Here is a 17,832-nt window from a genome sequence, read left to right as displayed (position 1 = left end):
GCTTGATAGCAGGTTTAAAGCTAGCTGGATATAACTTATCTGGCTAACTAGAACTTATCTGGATATATTCAGCAGCATAGCTGTGCCACTGATCATCCTTTCTAAGATATATTCTAATTTTCCCAGTGCTAAGATCTTCTGTGCATATCCCATATCTTCTTAACTTCTAATGCTGTTTTTGCCCCACCGCTTCAACTGGGCAACTGTTCCATGTATCCAGCACCCTTCCTAGTAAGAAATGTTCGCTTAAATTGCTCCTAAATCTGTATCCTCCAGCCTAATACCCTTGAACATTATTTATGCCTTTGAGGTATTTGAATATCTCTCTCCTTGAATATGTGTCATCTCGTAGATCATATAGTTGTCTGTCTCTCTTTCAGAAATGAGACAGTGTTACAGACTGCCTCAGCTGGACTGGAATTTCATTGATTCCTGTATTGTGTGTGATATTGTTTGCGATATCGTAGAGGGAATTTCCAGTCAGATCTGCTGAGTGTAACTAATTTGTCCTTATCAACTGAGTACATTTTGAGGTTTTAGGAAACGTGTGAGGAAGCAGCTTAAAGAATACCATTGATAACAGCACAGATATTTTAATTGCAATGGACTGTTACTGTTTGTATACTTTAAAATACTGCATATTGAGAACAATTTTCAAAGCTATCTCTGTAGGTTAAAACAATGCTTTTACCTGTGGAAACCGGCTGCTAGAGAGTTGTCCTCCCTGTGTACGTGTGCAGGGCCTCTATCCCATGGAATTTGGGAGAGGTTTGCACTTAGGCGCCCAGTTTTGAAGTTTTGGATGTGTGCGTGCAATTTTTCTCAGAAAAATTAACCACAGAAGTTAGCAGGTGTGACTGTGTGGGTAATCTTTCTGGGATACTAGCATATTAATAATGGTCCATCCAGTTTGTCCAGCAAGCTTCTTATGGCAGTAACTGCTGCTCTGTGCAGGTTACCCCCAAGCCTTATGTTAAGAGTAGTAATACTAAAAATCAAAACCAAGCAACTTTCAAACCCATAACAAAATTACTGCTAGCGACATTTTTACAGGGTGAGCAACATCTTGATAATTCATACAATGCTGCTGCGTGAACGGGCTTTGCTTTTAAACTTGACCGTAGAAGTAGTTCTGTGCTTTTCCCTCAATGTCTACGAATCAGTACCCTGGGCTATAAAAGTCAGGGCCCAGGGTTAGCAGTCGTCTGAATCCATTTCCCTTCTCCCCCCCCCCCCCCCCCCCCCTGCCTTTGAAACTGAGAGTGATGCTGAAGTGTCAAAATCATATAAGCTAATTGGTTAAGCCTTCTGTTAGGGATAGTAGCTGCCACTCCATGCTGGTTACCACCCATGTACCCTTTTCTTAATTTTCAACCCTAGCCTTTAGGGATCCAGAAGGTTTATCCCATGCCTTTTTTAATTCGTTTACCATTTTTGTCTTCACCACTCTTCCGGAAGGATATTTCAGGCATCCATTAACCCTCTCCGTGAAGAAATATTTCCTGACGGTTTTGAGTTGTCCCCCCTGAAGTTTCATATCGTAACCCCTAGTTTTACAGTTTCCTTTCCTCTGGGCAAGGTTTGAGGAACATGCATCATTAAAATCTTTCAGGTATCTAAAGGTCTGCATCATATCTCCCCTGTACCTCCTCTTTTCCAGAGTATTCGTATTCAGATCCTTCAGCCTCTCCTCCTAAATCTTCCGATACAGATACCTAATTTTTACAGTGAAAATATCTACATACTTTCACATTGAAAATTAGTGTAAAGGCCCTGGGTTGAAAGTACCCACTTTGCACCAGTGCAGGCACCAGTGTGCAGAGTGTATAGCTCAGTTTTAACCCTTTGCATGATGGTAAACCCCTGGGCACATCCAGAGAAACAGCAGCTGCTTGTTGAGAAATGTAGTTGATATCCACTTGAAAACACCTTAAGAAGTTTCAGTTGCAGGGTGTGTTCTTCCTTTTGTCTTTTATTGAGCTTTTTCATCAAATGTGTCTTGTATTTTTGTGTTCAGGTGGAATTTTAGTGTTGGACACTTCGAGCTGCGATACATCCCGGATATTGAACCTAGAGTTGGATTTATTGAAGGAAATTTCAAATCTAGCATCAGCACAGACGAGTCCAAAATAATTTCCGAGGTGGATGAGCAGGAAGCTGTGACAAAAGACACTGTTATAAAGGTCTCGGTGACAGACTGGAAAGTCATGGCTTTTAATAAGCAAGGAGGACATCTGGAATGGGAGCACCAGGTATGGAAGAGGACACCATTATTTCAGAATTTGTATGTTCCACAGGGCAATTAGTTTTCTGAAGTGCTGGGTTTAAGTTTAAATATACCAGCTGTTTGGAAGGTGTTGGGGGAGGAGGGGTGAAAGGAAGAGTTTAATCATTTTGGTACCATTATGGCTACTGACTCAGTTTTATCAACGATTATTAAATTTGCTATCATGTAAATAGAGCTACAATTTCCCAGAGAATGGCTGGAAAAGCTACAGGACCAAAAATTGGATATTTGGTAAAAGCCAAACTAGTATTGGTAGCTATTTAATTATTATAAAGCTTGTGATTAGACACGAGGCAGGTAGGAAGTTACGTGGGTGTACTAAATACGGGATCTTGTATGTTAATCTGCCCAAGATGGTAGAGTAAGAAGGAGAAAGACTCACTTGGGGTATTACTTGGGATATTAACTTGCAGTGCAAGTGCAAACTACAATACTTGGGAGGACTGGATGGAGCTGTTGGTTTTTTTATGTCTACATCTACTATGTTACTGTATTAAATCTGAAACTAAACTTGGGGAAACAAATATGCCTTTGTAATTGTTTGAATTTCAATGCTGTCTGAGTGAATTAGTACTTTTAAACAGTCAGATTAGAGAAATAATAGCAGAGTTGAAGATTGATATGCGACATTGTGTTTTTTAATCCAGAAAAAGAATGTCAATGTGATAATGGATGAATGTTGTGCGATTGTTAATTGTAAGACTAGAAGAGGACTTTTGCAAAAGTGTTTTTATGTCCTGTTTCGCATCATTAGTTGATTTGGTTGTCTTGGCATTTGAATAATATGCATCAAGGCAGTGGGTGTTCAGGCTGGGAAGCAGCTGGCGCTTTTAAAGGCTTTCTAATGCAGGTTCTTCTTCTTAGTTTCAGTGATTTAATTTAAAAATAGTTTATTGGAATCTGGCAAGTCTCAGATCTCCAATAAAGAGGCAAAAAGTATTTTAGTATGATGCTAAAACATCTGTGTTACAAGAGAGAGCTGAGATCGAACATCTTAAAATTGAAAAAATACTGAGTAGGATATTGTTCTTCCTCTTTTGGTACTATAAAAGCTGATATATGCCTGGGCATCTTATTCCACAAGTTTATGGCGTTCATAGAAGAGAGTATCCCATGGGGATATGATATGTTAGTGTTAAGTTTGTATGGAGAAAATTAATTTTGTGTAATGTGTATGCCACTAATAATTGTAGCCATGCATTGTTTTATCTGAATGGTTAAGCACATTTTATAGAATTAATATGCCGTGTCTTGTAAGAGGTGATTTTACTTGCATTGTGAACAGCCAAATGGATAGTTATGGTAAGTCTGAATCCAGTGTTTTGAGAGTTAATCAGGGCTTTCCTTTTTTTGTGCAAAAGCCTCTCTCGGCTCTTGATGTCTGGAGCATCCTGCATCCTCTTGAAAAAGACTGCATGTGTTCCTAGAGCACTGCTTCCTTGGCGGACCCCCAGCCAGTTGGGATTTCAAGATATTCACAATGAATATGCATGAGATAAATTTGCATGCAATGGTGTTCATGCATATTAATTGCGGATATCCTGAAAACCCAGCTGGCTGGGGATCCACCTGGGCAGGCTTGGGAATTGCTGCTGTAGAGCAATGAATTGAATTGATTGTCCTGTTTTTGGAATCCTTTTTTCAACCAAAAATTAATTTTGTAGATAGATGCTCTCTAGCAGTTTCAGACCATGCCACTATGTGTGTAGATATTACCCTTCATTGTTTAGATTCAAATACAAAAAATAATTGGAGATGCTTTACAAATGTGTTTTCTGATCTGGGGTTTAGTGACTTGGCTGTTGCTAAATGAAATGACTTAACTCATTAAAAAGTTCATGATTCAGTCCTATCGTGGGAACTTGCTAATGTTATATTAAGGGAGGAAGTTATTGCTTACATGGCAAAGTGTGGAAACAGAAATCCTGTACATTTGGAAAACAATTGAGTAAAGCAAAATTTGGCTGAGCTTCTTCCACTGTTCAAAGAGAATTTTATTCTGACACAAAACACTTTGAAGTCATAAAACTCATTATGAGTTGACTTCTTATTGACATAGCAACAAAATGTGGAGAATAATCAAAACATATGAAGCAACGAAATTGTTTGGAGTAATTAAAGACGATGTAGGAATTAAGCATAATTATAATAAATCACTAACACATTTAGGGCATTTTATTTTGCAGAAATAGTTGAGTTGGAAGTTTAGAAGATATTTTTCCTAATCTCAGCTGAAATTTGTAAAGTATTAAATGTTCTTTATATCAGATGAAGTCAAGACAGCCCTAAAAGAACTAAAAAATGTTAAGTTTGCCGGTCCAGATAAGTTTAGTTTAGAATTTTACAAGATGCTCAACAATCAAATAGGAAATCCTTTAAAACAATATGTTTGCAATTGTGATAACTGGAAAACTGTGGTCAAATTTAGCTTTGAATACGTTAATTCTAAAACAGTCGAGATTTGAAAGATCTTGGTTCTTTTGCCCTGTCTCTCTATTAAATCAAGATGTCAAATTGTTTGCAAACATTAGAGCAAGTAGACTTAAGTCTGCCTTGCCTTCATTAATTTTACAAGACCAAGTGGGATTTTTGCAGTGGGAAATGTAAGGAGGTTTTTAGCAGCTCTACAATGCTGTAAAACAAACCAGCTCAGATCAGCAATAGTGCATTTTGATTTTGAGAAAGCATTTGATTGGGTTTTCTATAATTATCTAATTTATATATTTGAGTAATTTTGAGTCATAGGACCTGTTCTGGATAGCCTTGAAAAAAAATAAGCATGGATTCTTAGGCAGCTGTCATTAATGATGGCTATATCTGAGGAATATTCCTTAGCAAGGGTAGCAGGCTAGATTGCCCTCTGTCCTTGTTCGTTATGTTGGATTGAACTGGAATTAATTGTTTGTCGATTGTCTCGTCTATTTTTTGGACTTTTGTTTTGTTGTATGTAGATATTCAAAAGCCATTTAAACGGAATACTTAGTTATCCGTCTAAATGGTTAGGTTTGGTGTATTCAGTCTCTTATCCAGCTAGATTTTAGCAGGATAAGTCATTATCTGGCTAAAATCTAATTGGATAAAAAGAGAGGTGTTCCAAGGGCTTAACTGGGAGGAGAATCTGGCTAACTTAGGGGGTCATTTACTAAGCATTTTTCCCATAGACATAAAATGGGAGAAAACCTTTAGTAAATAGGCCCCTTACCCGGATAAGTAGTGATATTCAAACTTATCCGGCTAAGATATCTGGCTAACTTTAAACTTATCTGCGTATATTTAGCAGCACCACTGAATATCCTGGCTAATTTAGCTGGATAAATCTTATCCAGCTAAACTACTTAGCCGTCTATCAGGCCGATTCAGTACGGTGCACTCAGGCTGAGCGCACCGTTAGCCCCCGTTTGGACTCGCGTTTTCAATGCACTATTATTACCCCTTATACAGTAAGGGGTAATAGCGCGTGGAAAACGCACGTCCAACCCCCCCCTCCCCGAAATTAATAGCGCCCGCAACATGCAGATGTATGTTGATGAGCCTATTAGTTAGTCCCGCGCGATACAGGATGTAAAATGTGCAGCCAAGTCGCACATTTTACTCTCAGAAATTAACGCTTACCCCAAAGGCAGGAGTTAATTTCGGCCGGCACTGGGAAAGTGTACAGAAAAGCAGAAAAAACTGCTTTTCTGTACAACCTCCGACTTAATTTCATAGCGAGATTAAGTCTGAGCCCCCCCCCCCCGTTCAAAAAAAAAAAAATCTGCCCGCGGGTTGGAAGACGGACGCTCAATTTTGCCGGCGTCTGTTTTCCAAACCCGTGGCTGTCAGCAGATTCGACAACTGACACCGGTAAAATTAAGCGTCGGCTGTCAAACCCGCTGACAGCCGCCATTTCTGCCAATAAGGAGGCACTAGGGATGCGCTCGTGTCCCTAGCGCCTCCTTATTACCACGGGCCCTCATTGGCATACTGAATCTCGTGTCGAGAGCGCGGGCACTCGCCTCGGAGCTCCGGCTCTCCTGGGCGGTTTACTGAATCGGCCTGATAGTCTGAATATTGGCCTCTATTTATTTTATAAATAATGCACAAGAGGCAAACTTTTTCCGGCAGAAAGAAAGCTCTGTGATTAGTGATTATGATACCAGGCTCAAGGGATTAAGATCAGGAGTAACATCAACAAATATTTCTTCACAGAAAGGCTGGTGGATGCAGGGAACAGCCTTCAAATGCAGTCGTGGAGGCAAAAAATGGAATTGAATTCAGGAAAGCCTGGTATAAGCTTATAGCATCCCTTGTTGCAAAGAAGTGAAGAGAAAGTCAGACATCCACTAGGATCTCTAGTATTGTAACTGGAAATTAGGCAGACTAGATGGGCCTTCTCGGCCTTATTTGCCATCATATTTTGTTTCTATCTTTATCCTCATTTTAGAAACTTTTAATTAGATATTTACAAAACGTAGCTGAGATTCAAGGTGGTAGTGGTACCAATTCAGAAACCAAACTGGACTTATTTGCAGATGACATTCTCTTGTGTCTTACTGATCCATAGAGTATTCTCCCTGCTGTAATGCACATGTTTCATGTGCATTACAGCAGGGAGAATACAGCAGGTTAACTTTGAAACCTGAAACATGTAAAGTTTCAGGTTTCAAAGTTAACCTGGAAAAGTCTCAAGCTTTAGATCTTGTTGAGGTATTTGAAAAACAGTGGATGCCTTTCCTTTGAAATGAACCAGAGACGCTACAAGATATTTGAGTGTAGTCATTTTATGAAATATGACTAAACTCTGTGCCCCCTGGGGGGATGGTGCTTTGGAGTCCTTTGAGGGCTCCAAAGGTCTCCCATCAGATCCTTCTCCTCCAGAGGAGCAAATGAAGTCTCTGCCTGAGGACTTGATCTTTTGTAGGGTTTGTGAGAGTGATGGTGGAAGCCATCCCATTTCATTTGTTAACAGAGAAGGATGCCTGGCACAAAATGCTTGAGATCCTCCAGTTCGTGGAGCCTCCTAAGGAGATCATGGCAATCCCAGAGGTCCCAGTGCATGAGATCCTTAAGGAGCTGCTGCTGCTGAGGATATGGGAGCTCCCCCTCACAGTGCCTCCCGTTAATAAGAAGGCAGACAGGATCTACCTCATTTAGAAGGCTGCCTGATTCGAAAAGTGTCAGCTGCCTCACCAGTCTGTGGTGGTCGAATCCGCCCTCAAGAGGGCCAAGTGCTTTCAGACCTTACCTTGGCACTCCTGGGAAAGGACCATAGAGCGATGGATGCTCTTGGAAGGAAGTTGTTTCAAGGTGCTATGCTCATTGCCCATATTGCTGTCTACCAGCTCTACATGAGCCAGTACTCATGGGACATCTGGAAGCAGGTTCAGGAGGTGGCCGAGCAGCTGCCTCAACAGCAACAGGATACTCTCATGTCCCAGGTGCATAAGGGCCTGGAGTGCGGAAAACACAAAGTCCGAGCAACCTACGATGTTTTCGAAACTGCATCGAGAGTCTCTGCAGTGGGAATCTGCGCTCGCAGAATGCAATGACTGTGGCCTCTGATCTCTGACCAGAGGTACAGGAACAACTCGCTGACGTGCCTTTTACTGGGAAGAATCTGTTCGGAGATAGGGTGAGGGCCACCGTGGCCCAACTTCGGGACCACCATGAAACCCTACAACAACTCTCCACCAGCACTCCAGATCCATCCTTCTCTTATAGTAAGCCAGTGAGACTGGGGCCAAGGAAATATTTCTTCCTATCGTCAACAGAGGGGCTCCTGTGGCTGCCCTATTTAGCAGGGAATCCCCAAGCCTCAGATGGTGACTCAGTCAACTCCAGAAATGGGGTTTTGACTGAGTCATAGAGGAGCATAGGCCAGTCGCCCGTACCCATAACAGTGGATTCTCTGGTCAGGGCAAGCTATGGTTCTTTGCGAACTCGTGGCTCTGTATAACTTCAGACCAGTGGGTTCTTTCTATCATCCGTCAGGGTACCAATTGAATCTATTGAGTGTCTCGCCAAATTGCTCTCCGTGCCCATTTTGGGGGCCGGTAATTTATGAGATGTTACTAACGGAGCTCTCCTCCCTCTTAACGGCCAGGGCGCTCGGGCCTGTACTATCAGGGCAAAGAGGGCAGGGATTCTACTCCAGGTACTTCCTGATTCCAAAGAGAACAGGAGGACTTCGTCCCATCCTAGACTTAAGAGCCTTGAACAAGTTTCTAAAAAAAAGAAAAGTTCAAGATGTTTTCCTTGGACACCTTGATCTAAAGGATGCATACACGCATATTGAGATCTTCCCAGGTCACAGGAAGTATCTTCGATTCATGGTGGGAAAACAGCACTTCCAGTACTGGGTGTTGCTGTTTGGGCTAGTGTCAGCCTCACAAGTCTTCATAAAGTGCCTGGCTGTGATAACAGTGCATCTCTGCAGGCTGGGAGTTCATGTTTTCCCTTACCTGGATGATTGGCTGGTCAAGAGCACATCTCAGGCAGGGGCCGCCAGTCCTTGTGCTTGACCATCCGGGTGTTGGAATCACTAGAGTTCATTCTCAACTACCTAAAGTCTAGTCCCAGCCCGTCACTTCAGTTGGACTTCATAGGAACCCTGCTAGACATGGCTCAGGCCATGGCCTTCCTGCCTCACCAGAGGGCTGTCACCTTGTTGACCATCGTGGCAGAGCCAGCAGGTGTCAGCCTGGCACATGTTAAGGTTGTTGGGCCGTATGGCCACAACTGTTCATGTCACTCCCTTGACATGTCTACACATGTGCAGAACCCAGTGGACCCTGAGGATGCAGTGGTGCCAGGCCACTCAGAGCCTCCAGGATTGCATCCGAGTCATCCTGTGTCCTCAGGACTCATTGTCCTGTGGCAGGTGCTTTCAATCTGGAACGGGGGATCTCTTTTCGAAGTCCCCTTGCCCAAATTGTCCTAACCATGGATACATGGCTCAGACAAGTAGATGAGCTCAGCACCCAGGGTTTCTGGTCCGTTCAGGAATGTTCTTGTCAAATCAACTTCCTGGAGCTTCAGGTGATCAGGTACGCGCTGTGGGCTTTCAGATATCGGCTGTCCAACAAAGTGTCCTGAACCAAACTGACAACCAGATAGCCATGTGGTATGTCAACAAGCAGGGGGGCATGGGATCATACTTCCTAATGTCAAGAAGTGGTCCGGATCTGGCTGTGGGCCCCGTCCCACGGAATGATGCTCAGGGCTATGTACCTGGCCAGGATGGAGAACGTTGTAGCAGATAGGCGGAGTCGAGCCTTCAGCCTCCACAAGTGGGCCCTGGACCAGGGAGTACCGAATCGGATATTCCGCATCTGGGGGAGCTCAGATGTAGATTTGTTCATGTCCCCCCTGCAATAGGAAGGTGCCTTGGTTCTGCTTCCTGTACAGGTCAGATGGCAAACCAGCCTCAGAAGCCCTTGCCAGCCATTGGGGTAAGGGTCTTCTGTACACATATCCTCCGATTCCCTTAGTGGCGAACATTCTCTTGAAGTTTTGCGAGGACAGGGGGACTATGATCCTCATAGCCCCTCATTGGCCAAGGCAGGCCTGATTTCCATTCCTACGGGAGTTGTCCATTAGGAGACTGAACACTCTGGGGATATCCCTAGATCTTATCACGCAAGATCAAGGCAGGCTGTGGCATCCCAACCTCCAGGCCCTGTTGCTCACAGCCTGGATGTTGAAAGATTAATCCTGTAGTCGCTTGATCTTTCTGAAGTCTCAGGTCCTGGTAGCTTCTAGAAAGCCTTCCACTAGAAAGTCCTAAGGACTGAAGTGGAGGAGGTTTTCCATGTGGTGTGAGCAGAAGGCCCTAGATCCGTTCTCTTGCCCCACATAAAAACTGCTTGATTACCTTCTACACCTTTCTGAAGCTGGCTTTAAAGACCAACTCCTTTAGAGTTCAACTCAGTGCAATTGGCGCATACCACCAAGGTGTAGAAGATATGCCCATCTCTGTTACAACCTATAGTTTCATGTGGGGCCTACTTCAATTGAATCCTGCCCTAAGACCTCCCGCTGTGTGTTGGAAGCTCAACATGGTGTTAATACAGCTGATGAAAGCTTCTTTTGAGTCACTGCGCTCTTGTTACCTGAAGTACCTGTCCGGGAAGATCTTATTTTTGGTGGGGGTCACCTTAGTGCACAGGGTCAGCAAGCTCCAGGCCTTAGTGACTTATCCACCGTACACTAAGTCTTGCGTACGCACCCTAAGTTCCTGTCTATGGTGTTAGACTTCTCTCTTAACCAGTCCATCGTCCTGCCAACATTTTTTCCCAGGCTCCATTTGCACCAAGGTGAATGAGCACTGCAGTTTGGACTGCAAGCGAACCTTAGCCTTCTATCTGGAATGGACAGAAGCCCTTTAGACAGTCTACCCAACTTTTTATTTCTTTTGATAAGAATAGGTTGGGCATTGCTGTTACCAAACAGACACTATCCAATTGGCTAGCAGATTGCATCTCCTTCTCTTATGCCCAGGCTGGATTGCATCTTGGGGGTCATGTCAAGGCTCATTCTGTTAGAGCCATGGCAGCGTCGATGGCTCTCTTGCGAGCAGTTCCCATGGAGGAGATCTACAAGGCTGCAACATGGCGTTCTCTCCACACATTCATGCCACATTACTGTCTGGATAGGGATGGCCAACATGACAGTGGGTTCAGCCAGTCTGTCTTCTGGAATCTCTTTGAGGTGTAGAACCCAACTCTCCCAACCTAGGGCCCGTTGTTTAGGTTCAGGCTGTCTCCCCCTCTGTTACCAACAGCACAGGTGGTGGTGTGTCTGTTGGCACCTGGTTAGGTGTCTGTTGGTCCCCTATTGTTTTGGGGAGCAGCTTGTGGCTGGGGATTCACCCATGTGTGAGGACTATCATCGCGCTTGTTTTTGTAGAAAGCAGAGTTGTTTACCTGTGACAGGTGTTCTCCGAGGACAGCAGGATATTAGTCCTCACAAAACCAGCTCGCCCCCTTGCAGAGTTGGGTTTCTCCTATTTTTTATTTTAATCATAATTCTGTATTACAAGACTGGAGAGGGACCCCGTGTAGAAGCATGGTATTGGGCATGTGAAATGTGCCTAGTCACAGTTCTAGAATCTTTGACTTAAATTTTCCACATCGGGGCTTCACCTGATGATGATGCCCATGTGTGAGGACTAGCATCCTGCTGTTCTCTGAGAACACCTGTTACAGGTAAGCAACTCTGCTTACTTTCTTTAGGTCTGTTAGATGGGCCTGACCTACAGCTTTTACAAATTGGACTCTCATGCTCTTGCCCTTTGCCGCTGAAAGGGAATTTGAAATTTGTGCTTGTCTGCATATTGTTGTTTGACATGTGGGAGGTTAGACTGATTTTTTTTTTTTTGGTTTGCCAAGTTCTTTCTTTAGATATGAAACTGTTCTCAAGACTTAAAAAAATGAGTTTGATTTAGAAAACAAATTGTTTATTTGCAATTAAGATACTATACTAATGAACATCAATTACTTAATCCCCCTTTGACTTGATCTACCCTTTCCCCTCCAGCCTTTGCCCCCCATCTACCTTCCTCTCTCTCTCCCCTCAAATTTTCCTTTCCTTTAGCCTTTGCCCCTACTTCCCTCTCCCCTTATCTGCTCCCCCAATTCTCATTTCCACCTCACTTCACAGCTACGCACTCTGTAATTGTAATTCCCAGTACGTACCAGGATCAGTCCAGACAGCTGGTTATGCCTCCCCTCCAGCAGATGGAGTCAGAGAGAAAACTGAAAGCACCCCCTAGATATACTGGTGTGCTACCTGCAATCCTTCAGTATATTCTCTGACTCCAGCAGATTGAGAGGCATAACCCTGCGGTCCTGGTCCGGTCCGTGTTACTCGGTACTGGGAAAGTAAAAAAAAAAAAAAAAAAAAAACAAAACAAAACAGTGAGGTAGGACAGGGGACTAGATCTGTCGATGCTTCCTTTTCTCTCCTCTGTCTAACTATCGGTCTGCGTTAGTGTCTGTTTGAGTGTCTTGCGCTGCGAGGCTAGCGGCAGAGTGAGGCAGGCTAGGAGGGTTTTACCCTCCTGTTCTTCCCGGGTTAGTGTGTCCACAGGCCGGGGGAGAGCTTACCGGTGGGCCGGTCACCCTCCCCCCCCAATTCCAGGTTACTTGGCCTGAAGGGGGTTTCAAAAAAAAAAAAAAAAAGTTTAATCCAGAGCCATTTAAGCCCTGTTGGGGACAGGCAGTGCGCTCCTTTTCTTTGACCCCGGCCTGCCAGTGCCTGTTTCGGACCCCGGAGGGGGTGGCTAGCTCACCCGGCGCGTGTTGGTTGTGGAGTTCTTCTCAGGGGGTCTTTTTGGCGCCATTTTTTTTTTTTTCCCGTTGCTGCTCCGCTTCCTGGCCTGATGCCGCGATCTTCTGTCTGCCTGACCTGTGGGGAGGCGGGGGCGCGACTCTCCCGCGGGGGTCTCTGCCCCCGATGTATTCCCGGGGGCGAGGGACCCTCGGGGGGGCCGAGCGCTGCCCGCAGCGGCTCTCCTCTGTCCTCTGCAGCCCGGCACGGCAGCGTTTCAGGCAGCCGTTCTCCGGCCCCTCCTCCATCGGGGAGGAGTGCGGTGGCCATTTTGAACACGCGGCAGGCTGCATTTTCAGCGTCGAAGGAGGAAACCTCCCCTCCTCCCTCTCCCGAGCCACTGAGCCCGCGCTCCCAGCCCGATTTGGGGTCTCCTCGCGGCCCCCCCCCCCATCGGATGGCCTGAAGAAGAATTTAAAGAGGTCAATACCTTTTTCTTCGGATTTTGTGCTTTTAATGCACAAAGCCTTTTTGCAGGCAGAGTCCGGCTGGGAGGCAGAGGTTCCCGCTCCCCCGAAGGTCCCCAGGACCACTTCCTTGCCCCGAGGGAGCCCGCCGGGCGCGGGGTCCTCCGGGGTCCAGGGTTCCCGTCCGCGGGGGAGGGAAACTGAGGACCTGGGAGACACAGGAGCCGCTCCGGAGTCCCCGGGGGCTCCGGACTTGCTGGCGACGGATGATCAGGGGGCCGTACAAGGGGATGACCCCCAGGTGCTACGATTGTTTGGAAAGGAGGAATTAAGCTCCCTTATTCTCCACGTGTTACAGGAGCTAGAGTTAACGACTCCGCCTCAGGAGGCGGACACGTCTACAGGGGATATCGCGATGGCAGGGATTAGAGCTCCCCCGCAGACCTTTCCTTTTCACCACAAGGTCTTACAGATCGTTTCAAAGGAATGGGAGCTCCCAGAGGCTTCCCTGCGGGTGAATCGAGCCATGGAAAGGCTATATCCCTTACCTAAGGATTCATTGGAACTTCTGAAGACACCCGCGGTAGATTCGGCTGTCACGGCTGTGGTTAAGCATACGACTATCCCCGTGACTGGGGGTATAGCGTTGAAGGACCTCCAAGACCGCAAGCTTGAGGTTTTATTAAAGCGCATTTTTGACGTGGCGGCACTGGGGGTCCGAGCGGCGGCTTGCAGCAGCCTTGTGCAGAGGGCCAACCTCCGCTGGGTTCAGCAGCTGCTGACCATGCAGGAGCTCCCTCCGGGCGAGGCCGAGCAGGCGAATTGTGTTGAAGCGGCGGTCGCTTATACAGCGGATGCCTTGTATGACTTGTTGCGCACATCGGCTCGCATTATGTCCTCGGCGGACTCAGCCAGGAGGTTGCTCTGGCTCTGTCGTTGGTCGGCGGATGCCAACTCCAAGGCAAGGTTAGGTTCCTTCCCCTTTAAGGGCAAGTTGCTGTTTGGCGAGGAGCTGGACCAGCTCATTAAGGACCTGGGTGACAACAAGGTTTACAAGTTGCCTGAGGATAAGCCTCGGCAACCTCGGTCGTTTGGTAACGCTAGGGCTCGCTTTCGGGGGCAACGGCGTTTCCGTGGGGGAAGAGGGGGCTCCCTTCCCCAGCGGCAGCAGGCGACAAGATCCCAGGCCTGGTCTTCTTCTTCCTTTCGCGGCAGGAGGCCTATACGCGGGGGCTCTTCCCAAGGCTTTCCTGCCATCAAGCCCGCACCATGAAGGTGCGCGGGCCCACTCCTCCGTGCCCGTTATCGGAGGTCGGCTGTCCCGGTTCTGGGAGGAGTGGGCCAAAATTACTTCGGATCAATGGGTCCTCGACGTGGTTCGGTACGGCTACGAGTTGGATTTTGTACGTCCCCTCCGGGATCTCTTCCTGATATCGCCGTGCGGCCCAGTAGAAAAACAGGTAGCTATAGCCCAAATGGTCGCCCATCTACAGGCTCTGGGGGCGGTGGTTCCGGTTCCGCGGGACCAGCTCAGGACGGGTCAGTATTCCATATACTTCCTGGTGCCCAAGAAGGAGGGCACCTTCCGACCCATTCTGGATCTCAAAGGAGTAAACAAGGCGTTGCGTGTGCCCCGCTTCCGGATGGAGACCCTCCGGTCTGTTATTGCGGCCGTCCACAAGGGAGAATTCTTGGCTTCTTTGGACCTGACAGAGGCCTATCTGCACATCGGAATAAGAGAACGGCATCAGAGGTACTTGAGGTTCATGGTGATGGGAGACCACTACCAGTTTTGCGCCCTCCCCTTCGGGTTGGCCACTGCGCCGAGGGTGTTCACCAAAGTCCTCGTGGTGGTAGCGGCTTCCCTCCGCCGGCAAGGCGTCCTTGTGCATCCCTATCTCGACGATTGGCTCATTCGAGCAAAGTCGCACGCGGCATGCAACCGGGCGGTCTCCTTAGTGGTGCACCAGCTGCAGAGTTTGGGTTGGGTAGTCAACTTCGCGAAGAGCAGACTCGAACCGACCCAACAGCTGGAGTTCCTGGGAGCTCGGTTCGACACCTTGGTGGGCAAGGTTTTTCTTCCGCAGCAACGCATGCTCAATCTCATGACTCAGGTACGGCGCCTGTTAGAGCTCGAGATTCCCACGGTTTGGGATTATTTACAAGTCATTGGTCATATGGTGTCTACTATGGAAATGGTACAATGGGCTTTTGCGCATATGCGTCCGTTACAAAGAGCACTTCTATCTCGCTGGGATCCCCGCTCGGAGGAGTACGGGATGGAATTGCCTTTGCTGGAGCCGGCTCGCTCCAGTCTCTCTTGGTGGTTGACCCCAGCCAATCTCCTACAGGGGGTGGACCTCGAACCCCCGTCTTGGTTGGTGGTGACGACGGATGCCAGCCTGTCGGGCTGGGGTGCGGTCTGCCAGTCCCGTGCAGTCCAGGGCAACTGGTCGGCACTCCAAGCGACTTGGTCCATCAACCGATTGGAGACCAGAGCGGTCCGCCTGGCCTTGCGTTGTCTCCTTCCACTGGTACGCGGACGAGCAGTAAGAGTTCTGTCGGACAATGCGACCACAGTGGCGTACATAAATCGACAAGGAGGCACAAAAAGCCAAGCGGTAGCGACCGAGGCTGCGCTGTTGATGTCCTGGGCGGAAAGGCACATACAGCGTCTCGCGGCCACCCACATTGCCGGCGTGGACAACGTTCAGGCGGATTACCTCAGCCGGCAGCACCTAGATCCAGGAGAATGGGAGATCTCGTCGGAGGCGATGGCTCTCATCGCGCGGCGTTGGGGGACTCCGCGCTTGGACCTCATGGCGACCCGTCAAAATGCAAAGGCGGTGCGCTTCTTCAGTCGGAGGAGAGAGCACGCGTCAGAAGGGGTGGACGCGCTAGCCCTTCCGTGGCCTCGTCACATTCTTCTTTATGTGTTCCCTCCGTGGCCTCTGGTAGGGAAAGTGCTAAGACGCATAGAGTCCCATCACGGTCCGGTGATTCTCGTGGCTCCGGAATGGCCGCGGCGCCCGTGGTTCGCGGATCTGGTCAACTTGGCAGTCGACGGCCCACTGCGTCTCGGTCATCTTCCCAATCTCCTTCGTCAGGGTCCAGTATTTTTCGATCTGGCGGATCGTTTTTGTCTGGCGGCTTGGCTTATGAGAGGAACCGGTTGAAGAAGAGAGGTTATTCAGACGCAGTAGTGTCTACTCTCCTTCGGGCGCGTTGTTCTTCCACTACGCTCGCTTACGCGAGGGTTTGGAAGGTTTTCCATGATTGGTGCGACAAGGCAGGTACTTCGGCCAGACGTTCGTCAGTGGCGGATATCCTTATGTTCTTACAGGATGGCTTGAAAAAGGGGTTGGCGTATAATTCGCTTCGGGTTCAGGTCGCGGCCTTGGGTTGCTTGAGGGGTAAGGTTAAAGGCTCTTCCCTTGCGAGTCATCCAGATGTGGCTCGTTTCTTGCGAGGGGTTAGAAACTTGCGTCCTCCCGTCAGGCTTCCCTGTCCGTCTTGGAACTTGAACTTGGTACTCCGTGGATTGTGTGCGGCTCCGTTTGAACCTCTTAAGGCGGCTTCTTTGAAGGATCTCACCCTCAAGACTGTTTTCCTTGTGGCCATTTCCTCGGCTCGTCGGTTGTCGGAGCTGCAGGCTCTCTCTTGCAGGGAACCGTTTTTGCGCATTTCGGCGTCAGGAGTTTCCCTACGAACTGTCCCTTCCTTCCTACCTAAGGTGGTCTCCGCGTTTCATGTCAACCAAACGGTGGAGTTACCTTCCTTTTCGGACGAGGACCTACAGTCTTCTCAGGGTCGGGACTTGAGGCGTCTGGATGTCCGTCGGATTCTCTTACGCTATTTGGAGGTTACGAATGACTTTAGAAAGTCAGATCACCTTTTCGTGTTGTGGAATGGACCCAGGAAGGGTCTTCAAGCGTCCAAAGCTACGATTGCACGCTGGTTAAAGGGTGCTATTGCGTCCACGTATGTTGGATGTGGTAAGCCTGTTCCTGCTGGGCTTAAGGCTCATTCTCTGCGTGCTCAAGCAACTTCATGGGCAGAGAATCACTTGGTTTCTTGCCAAGAGATATGCAGGGCAGCCACATGGAAATCCTGGCATACTTTTTCCAGGCATTATCGTCTGGATGTCCGGGGACCTCCTGCAGAGTCCTTTGGGAGCAGTGTGATTCGAGCGGGACTCTCAGGGTCCCACCCCAGTTAAGGCGGCTCGGGTACATCCCAGCTGTCTGGACTGATCCTGGTACGTACTGGGAAAGGAAAATTAGGTTCTTACCTTTGCTAATTTTCATTCCAGTAGTACCATGGATCAGTCCAGACGCCCGCCCACGGTGTTCTGGGAGTCCGCTCGTATTCTCTGAGTTTTCCATTTCAGTGGTATTGTGACGGTTACCACATGTTTAAGGTTCCCTTTATAGTTATTCCAGTGTATCGTGTGTTACTGTACACTCTTGGTGTTCTATTTGTTGTGTCTGGTTTTATCTGTTCTCAAGGATGTTTCTACTTGATCTGGTCACCTAGTTAATAAGAAGTTAATACAAAGGAGTTTCTTGGGGGCAGTTTTGACTGTGCTCAATTCTTTATTTCTGCTTTGATATCACATATACTGAAGGATTGCAGGTAGCACACCAGTATATCTAGGGGGTGCTTTCAGTTTTCTCTCTGACTCCATCTGCTGGAGGGGAGGCATAACCAGCTGTCTGGACTGATCCATGGTACTACTGGAATGAAAATTAGCAAAGGTAAGAACCTAATTTTCCTATATATTTCAAAATTGCCTCTTTCCTATGTACATATGTTTTGCAACCATGATTT

General features: G+C 47.5%; 1 protein-coding gene across 2 annotated transcripts in view; it reads left to right on the top strand.

Moving 5' to 3' along the window:
* EIF2AK3 (eukaryotic translation initiation factor 2 alpha kinase 3) overlaps positions 1-17,832 on the top strand; it is a 168,958-nt gene that overhangs the window by 92,436 nt on the left and 58,690 nt on the right. For both annotated transcript variants that reach the window (XM_029593131.1, XM_029593121.1), the window contains exon 5: positions 2,018-2,252. In XM_029593131.1, the coding sequence (XP_029448991.1) occupies positions 2,018-2,252 (235 nt within the window). The remainder of the gene's footprint in view (positions 1-2,017; positions 2,253-17,832) is intronic.

This window comes from Rhinatrema bivittatum, chromosome 1 (genome assembly GCF_901001135.1).
Source record: "Rhinatrema bivittatum chromosome 1, aRhiBiv1.1, whole genome shotgun sequence".
Classification (NCBI taxonomy): domain Eukaryota; kingdom Metazoa; phylum Chordata; class Amphibia; order Gymnophiona; family Rhinatrematidae; genus Rhinatrema; species Rhinatrema bivittatum.
The sequence above is the reverse complement of the archived record's forward strand: the minus strand, read 5'-3'. Positions and strand labels throughout refer to the sequence as shown.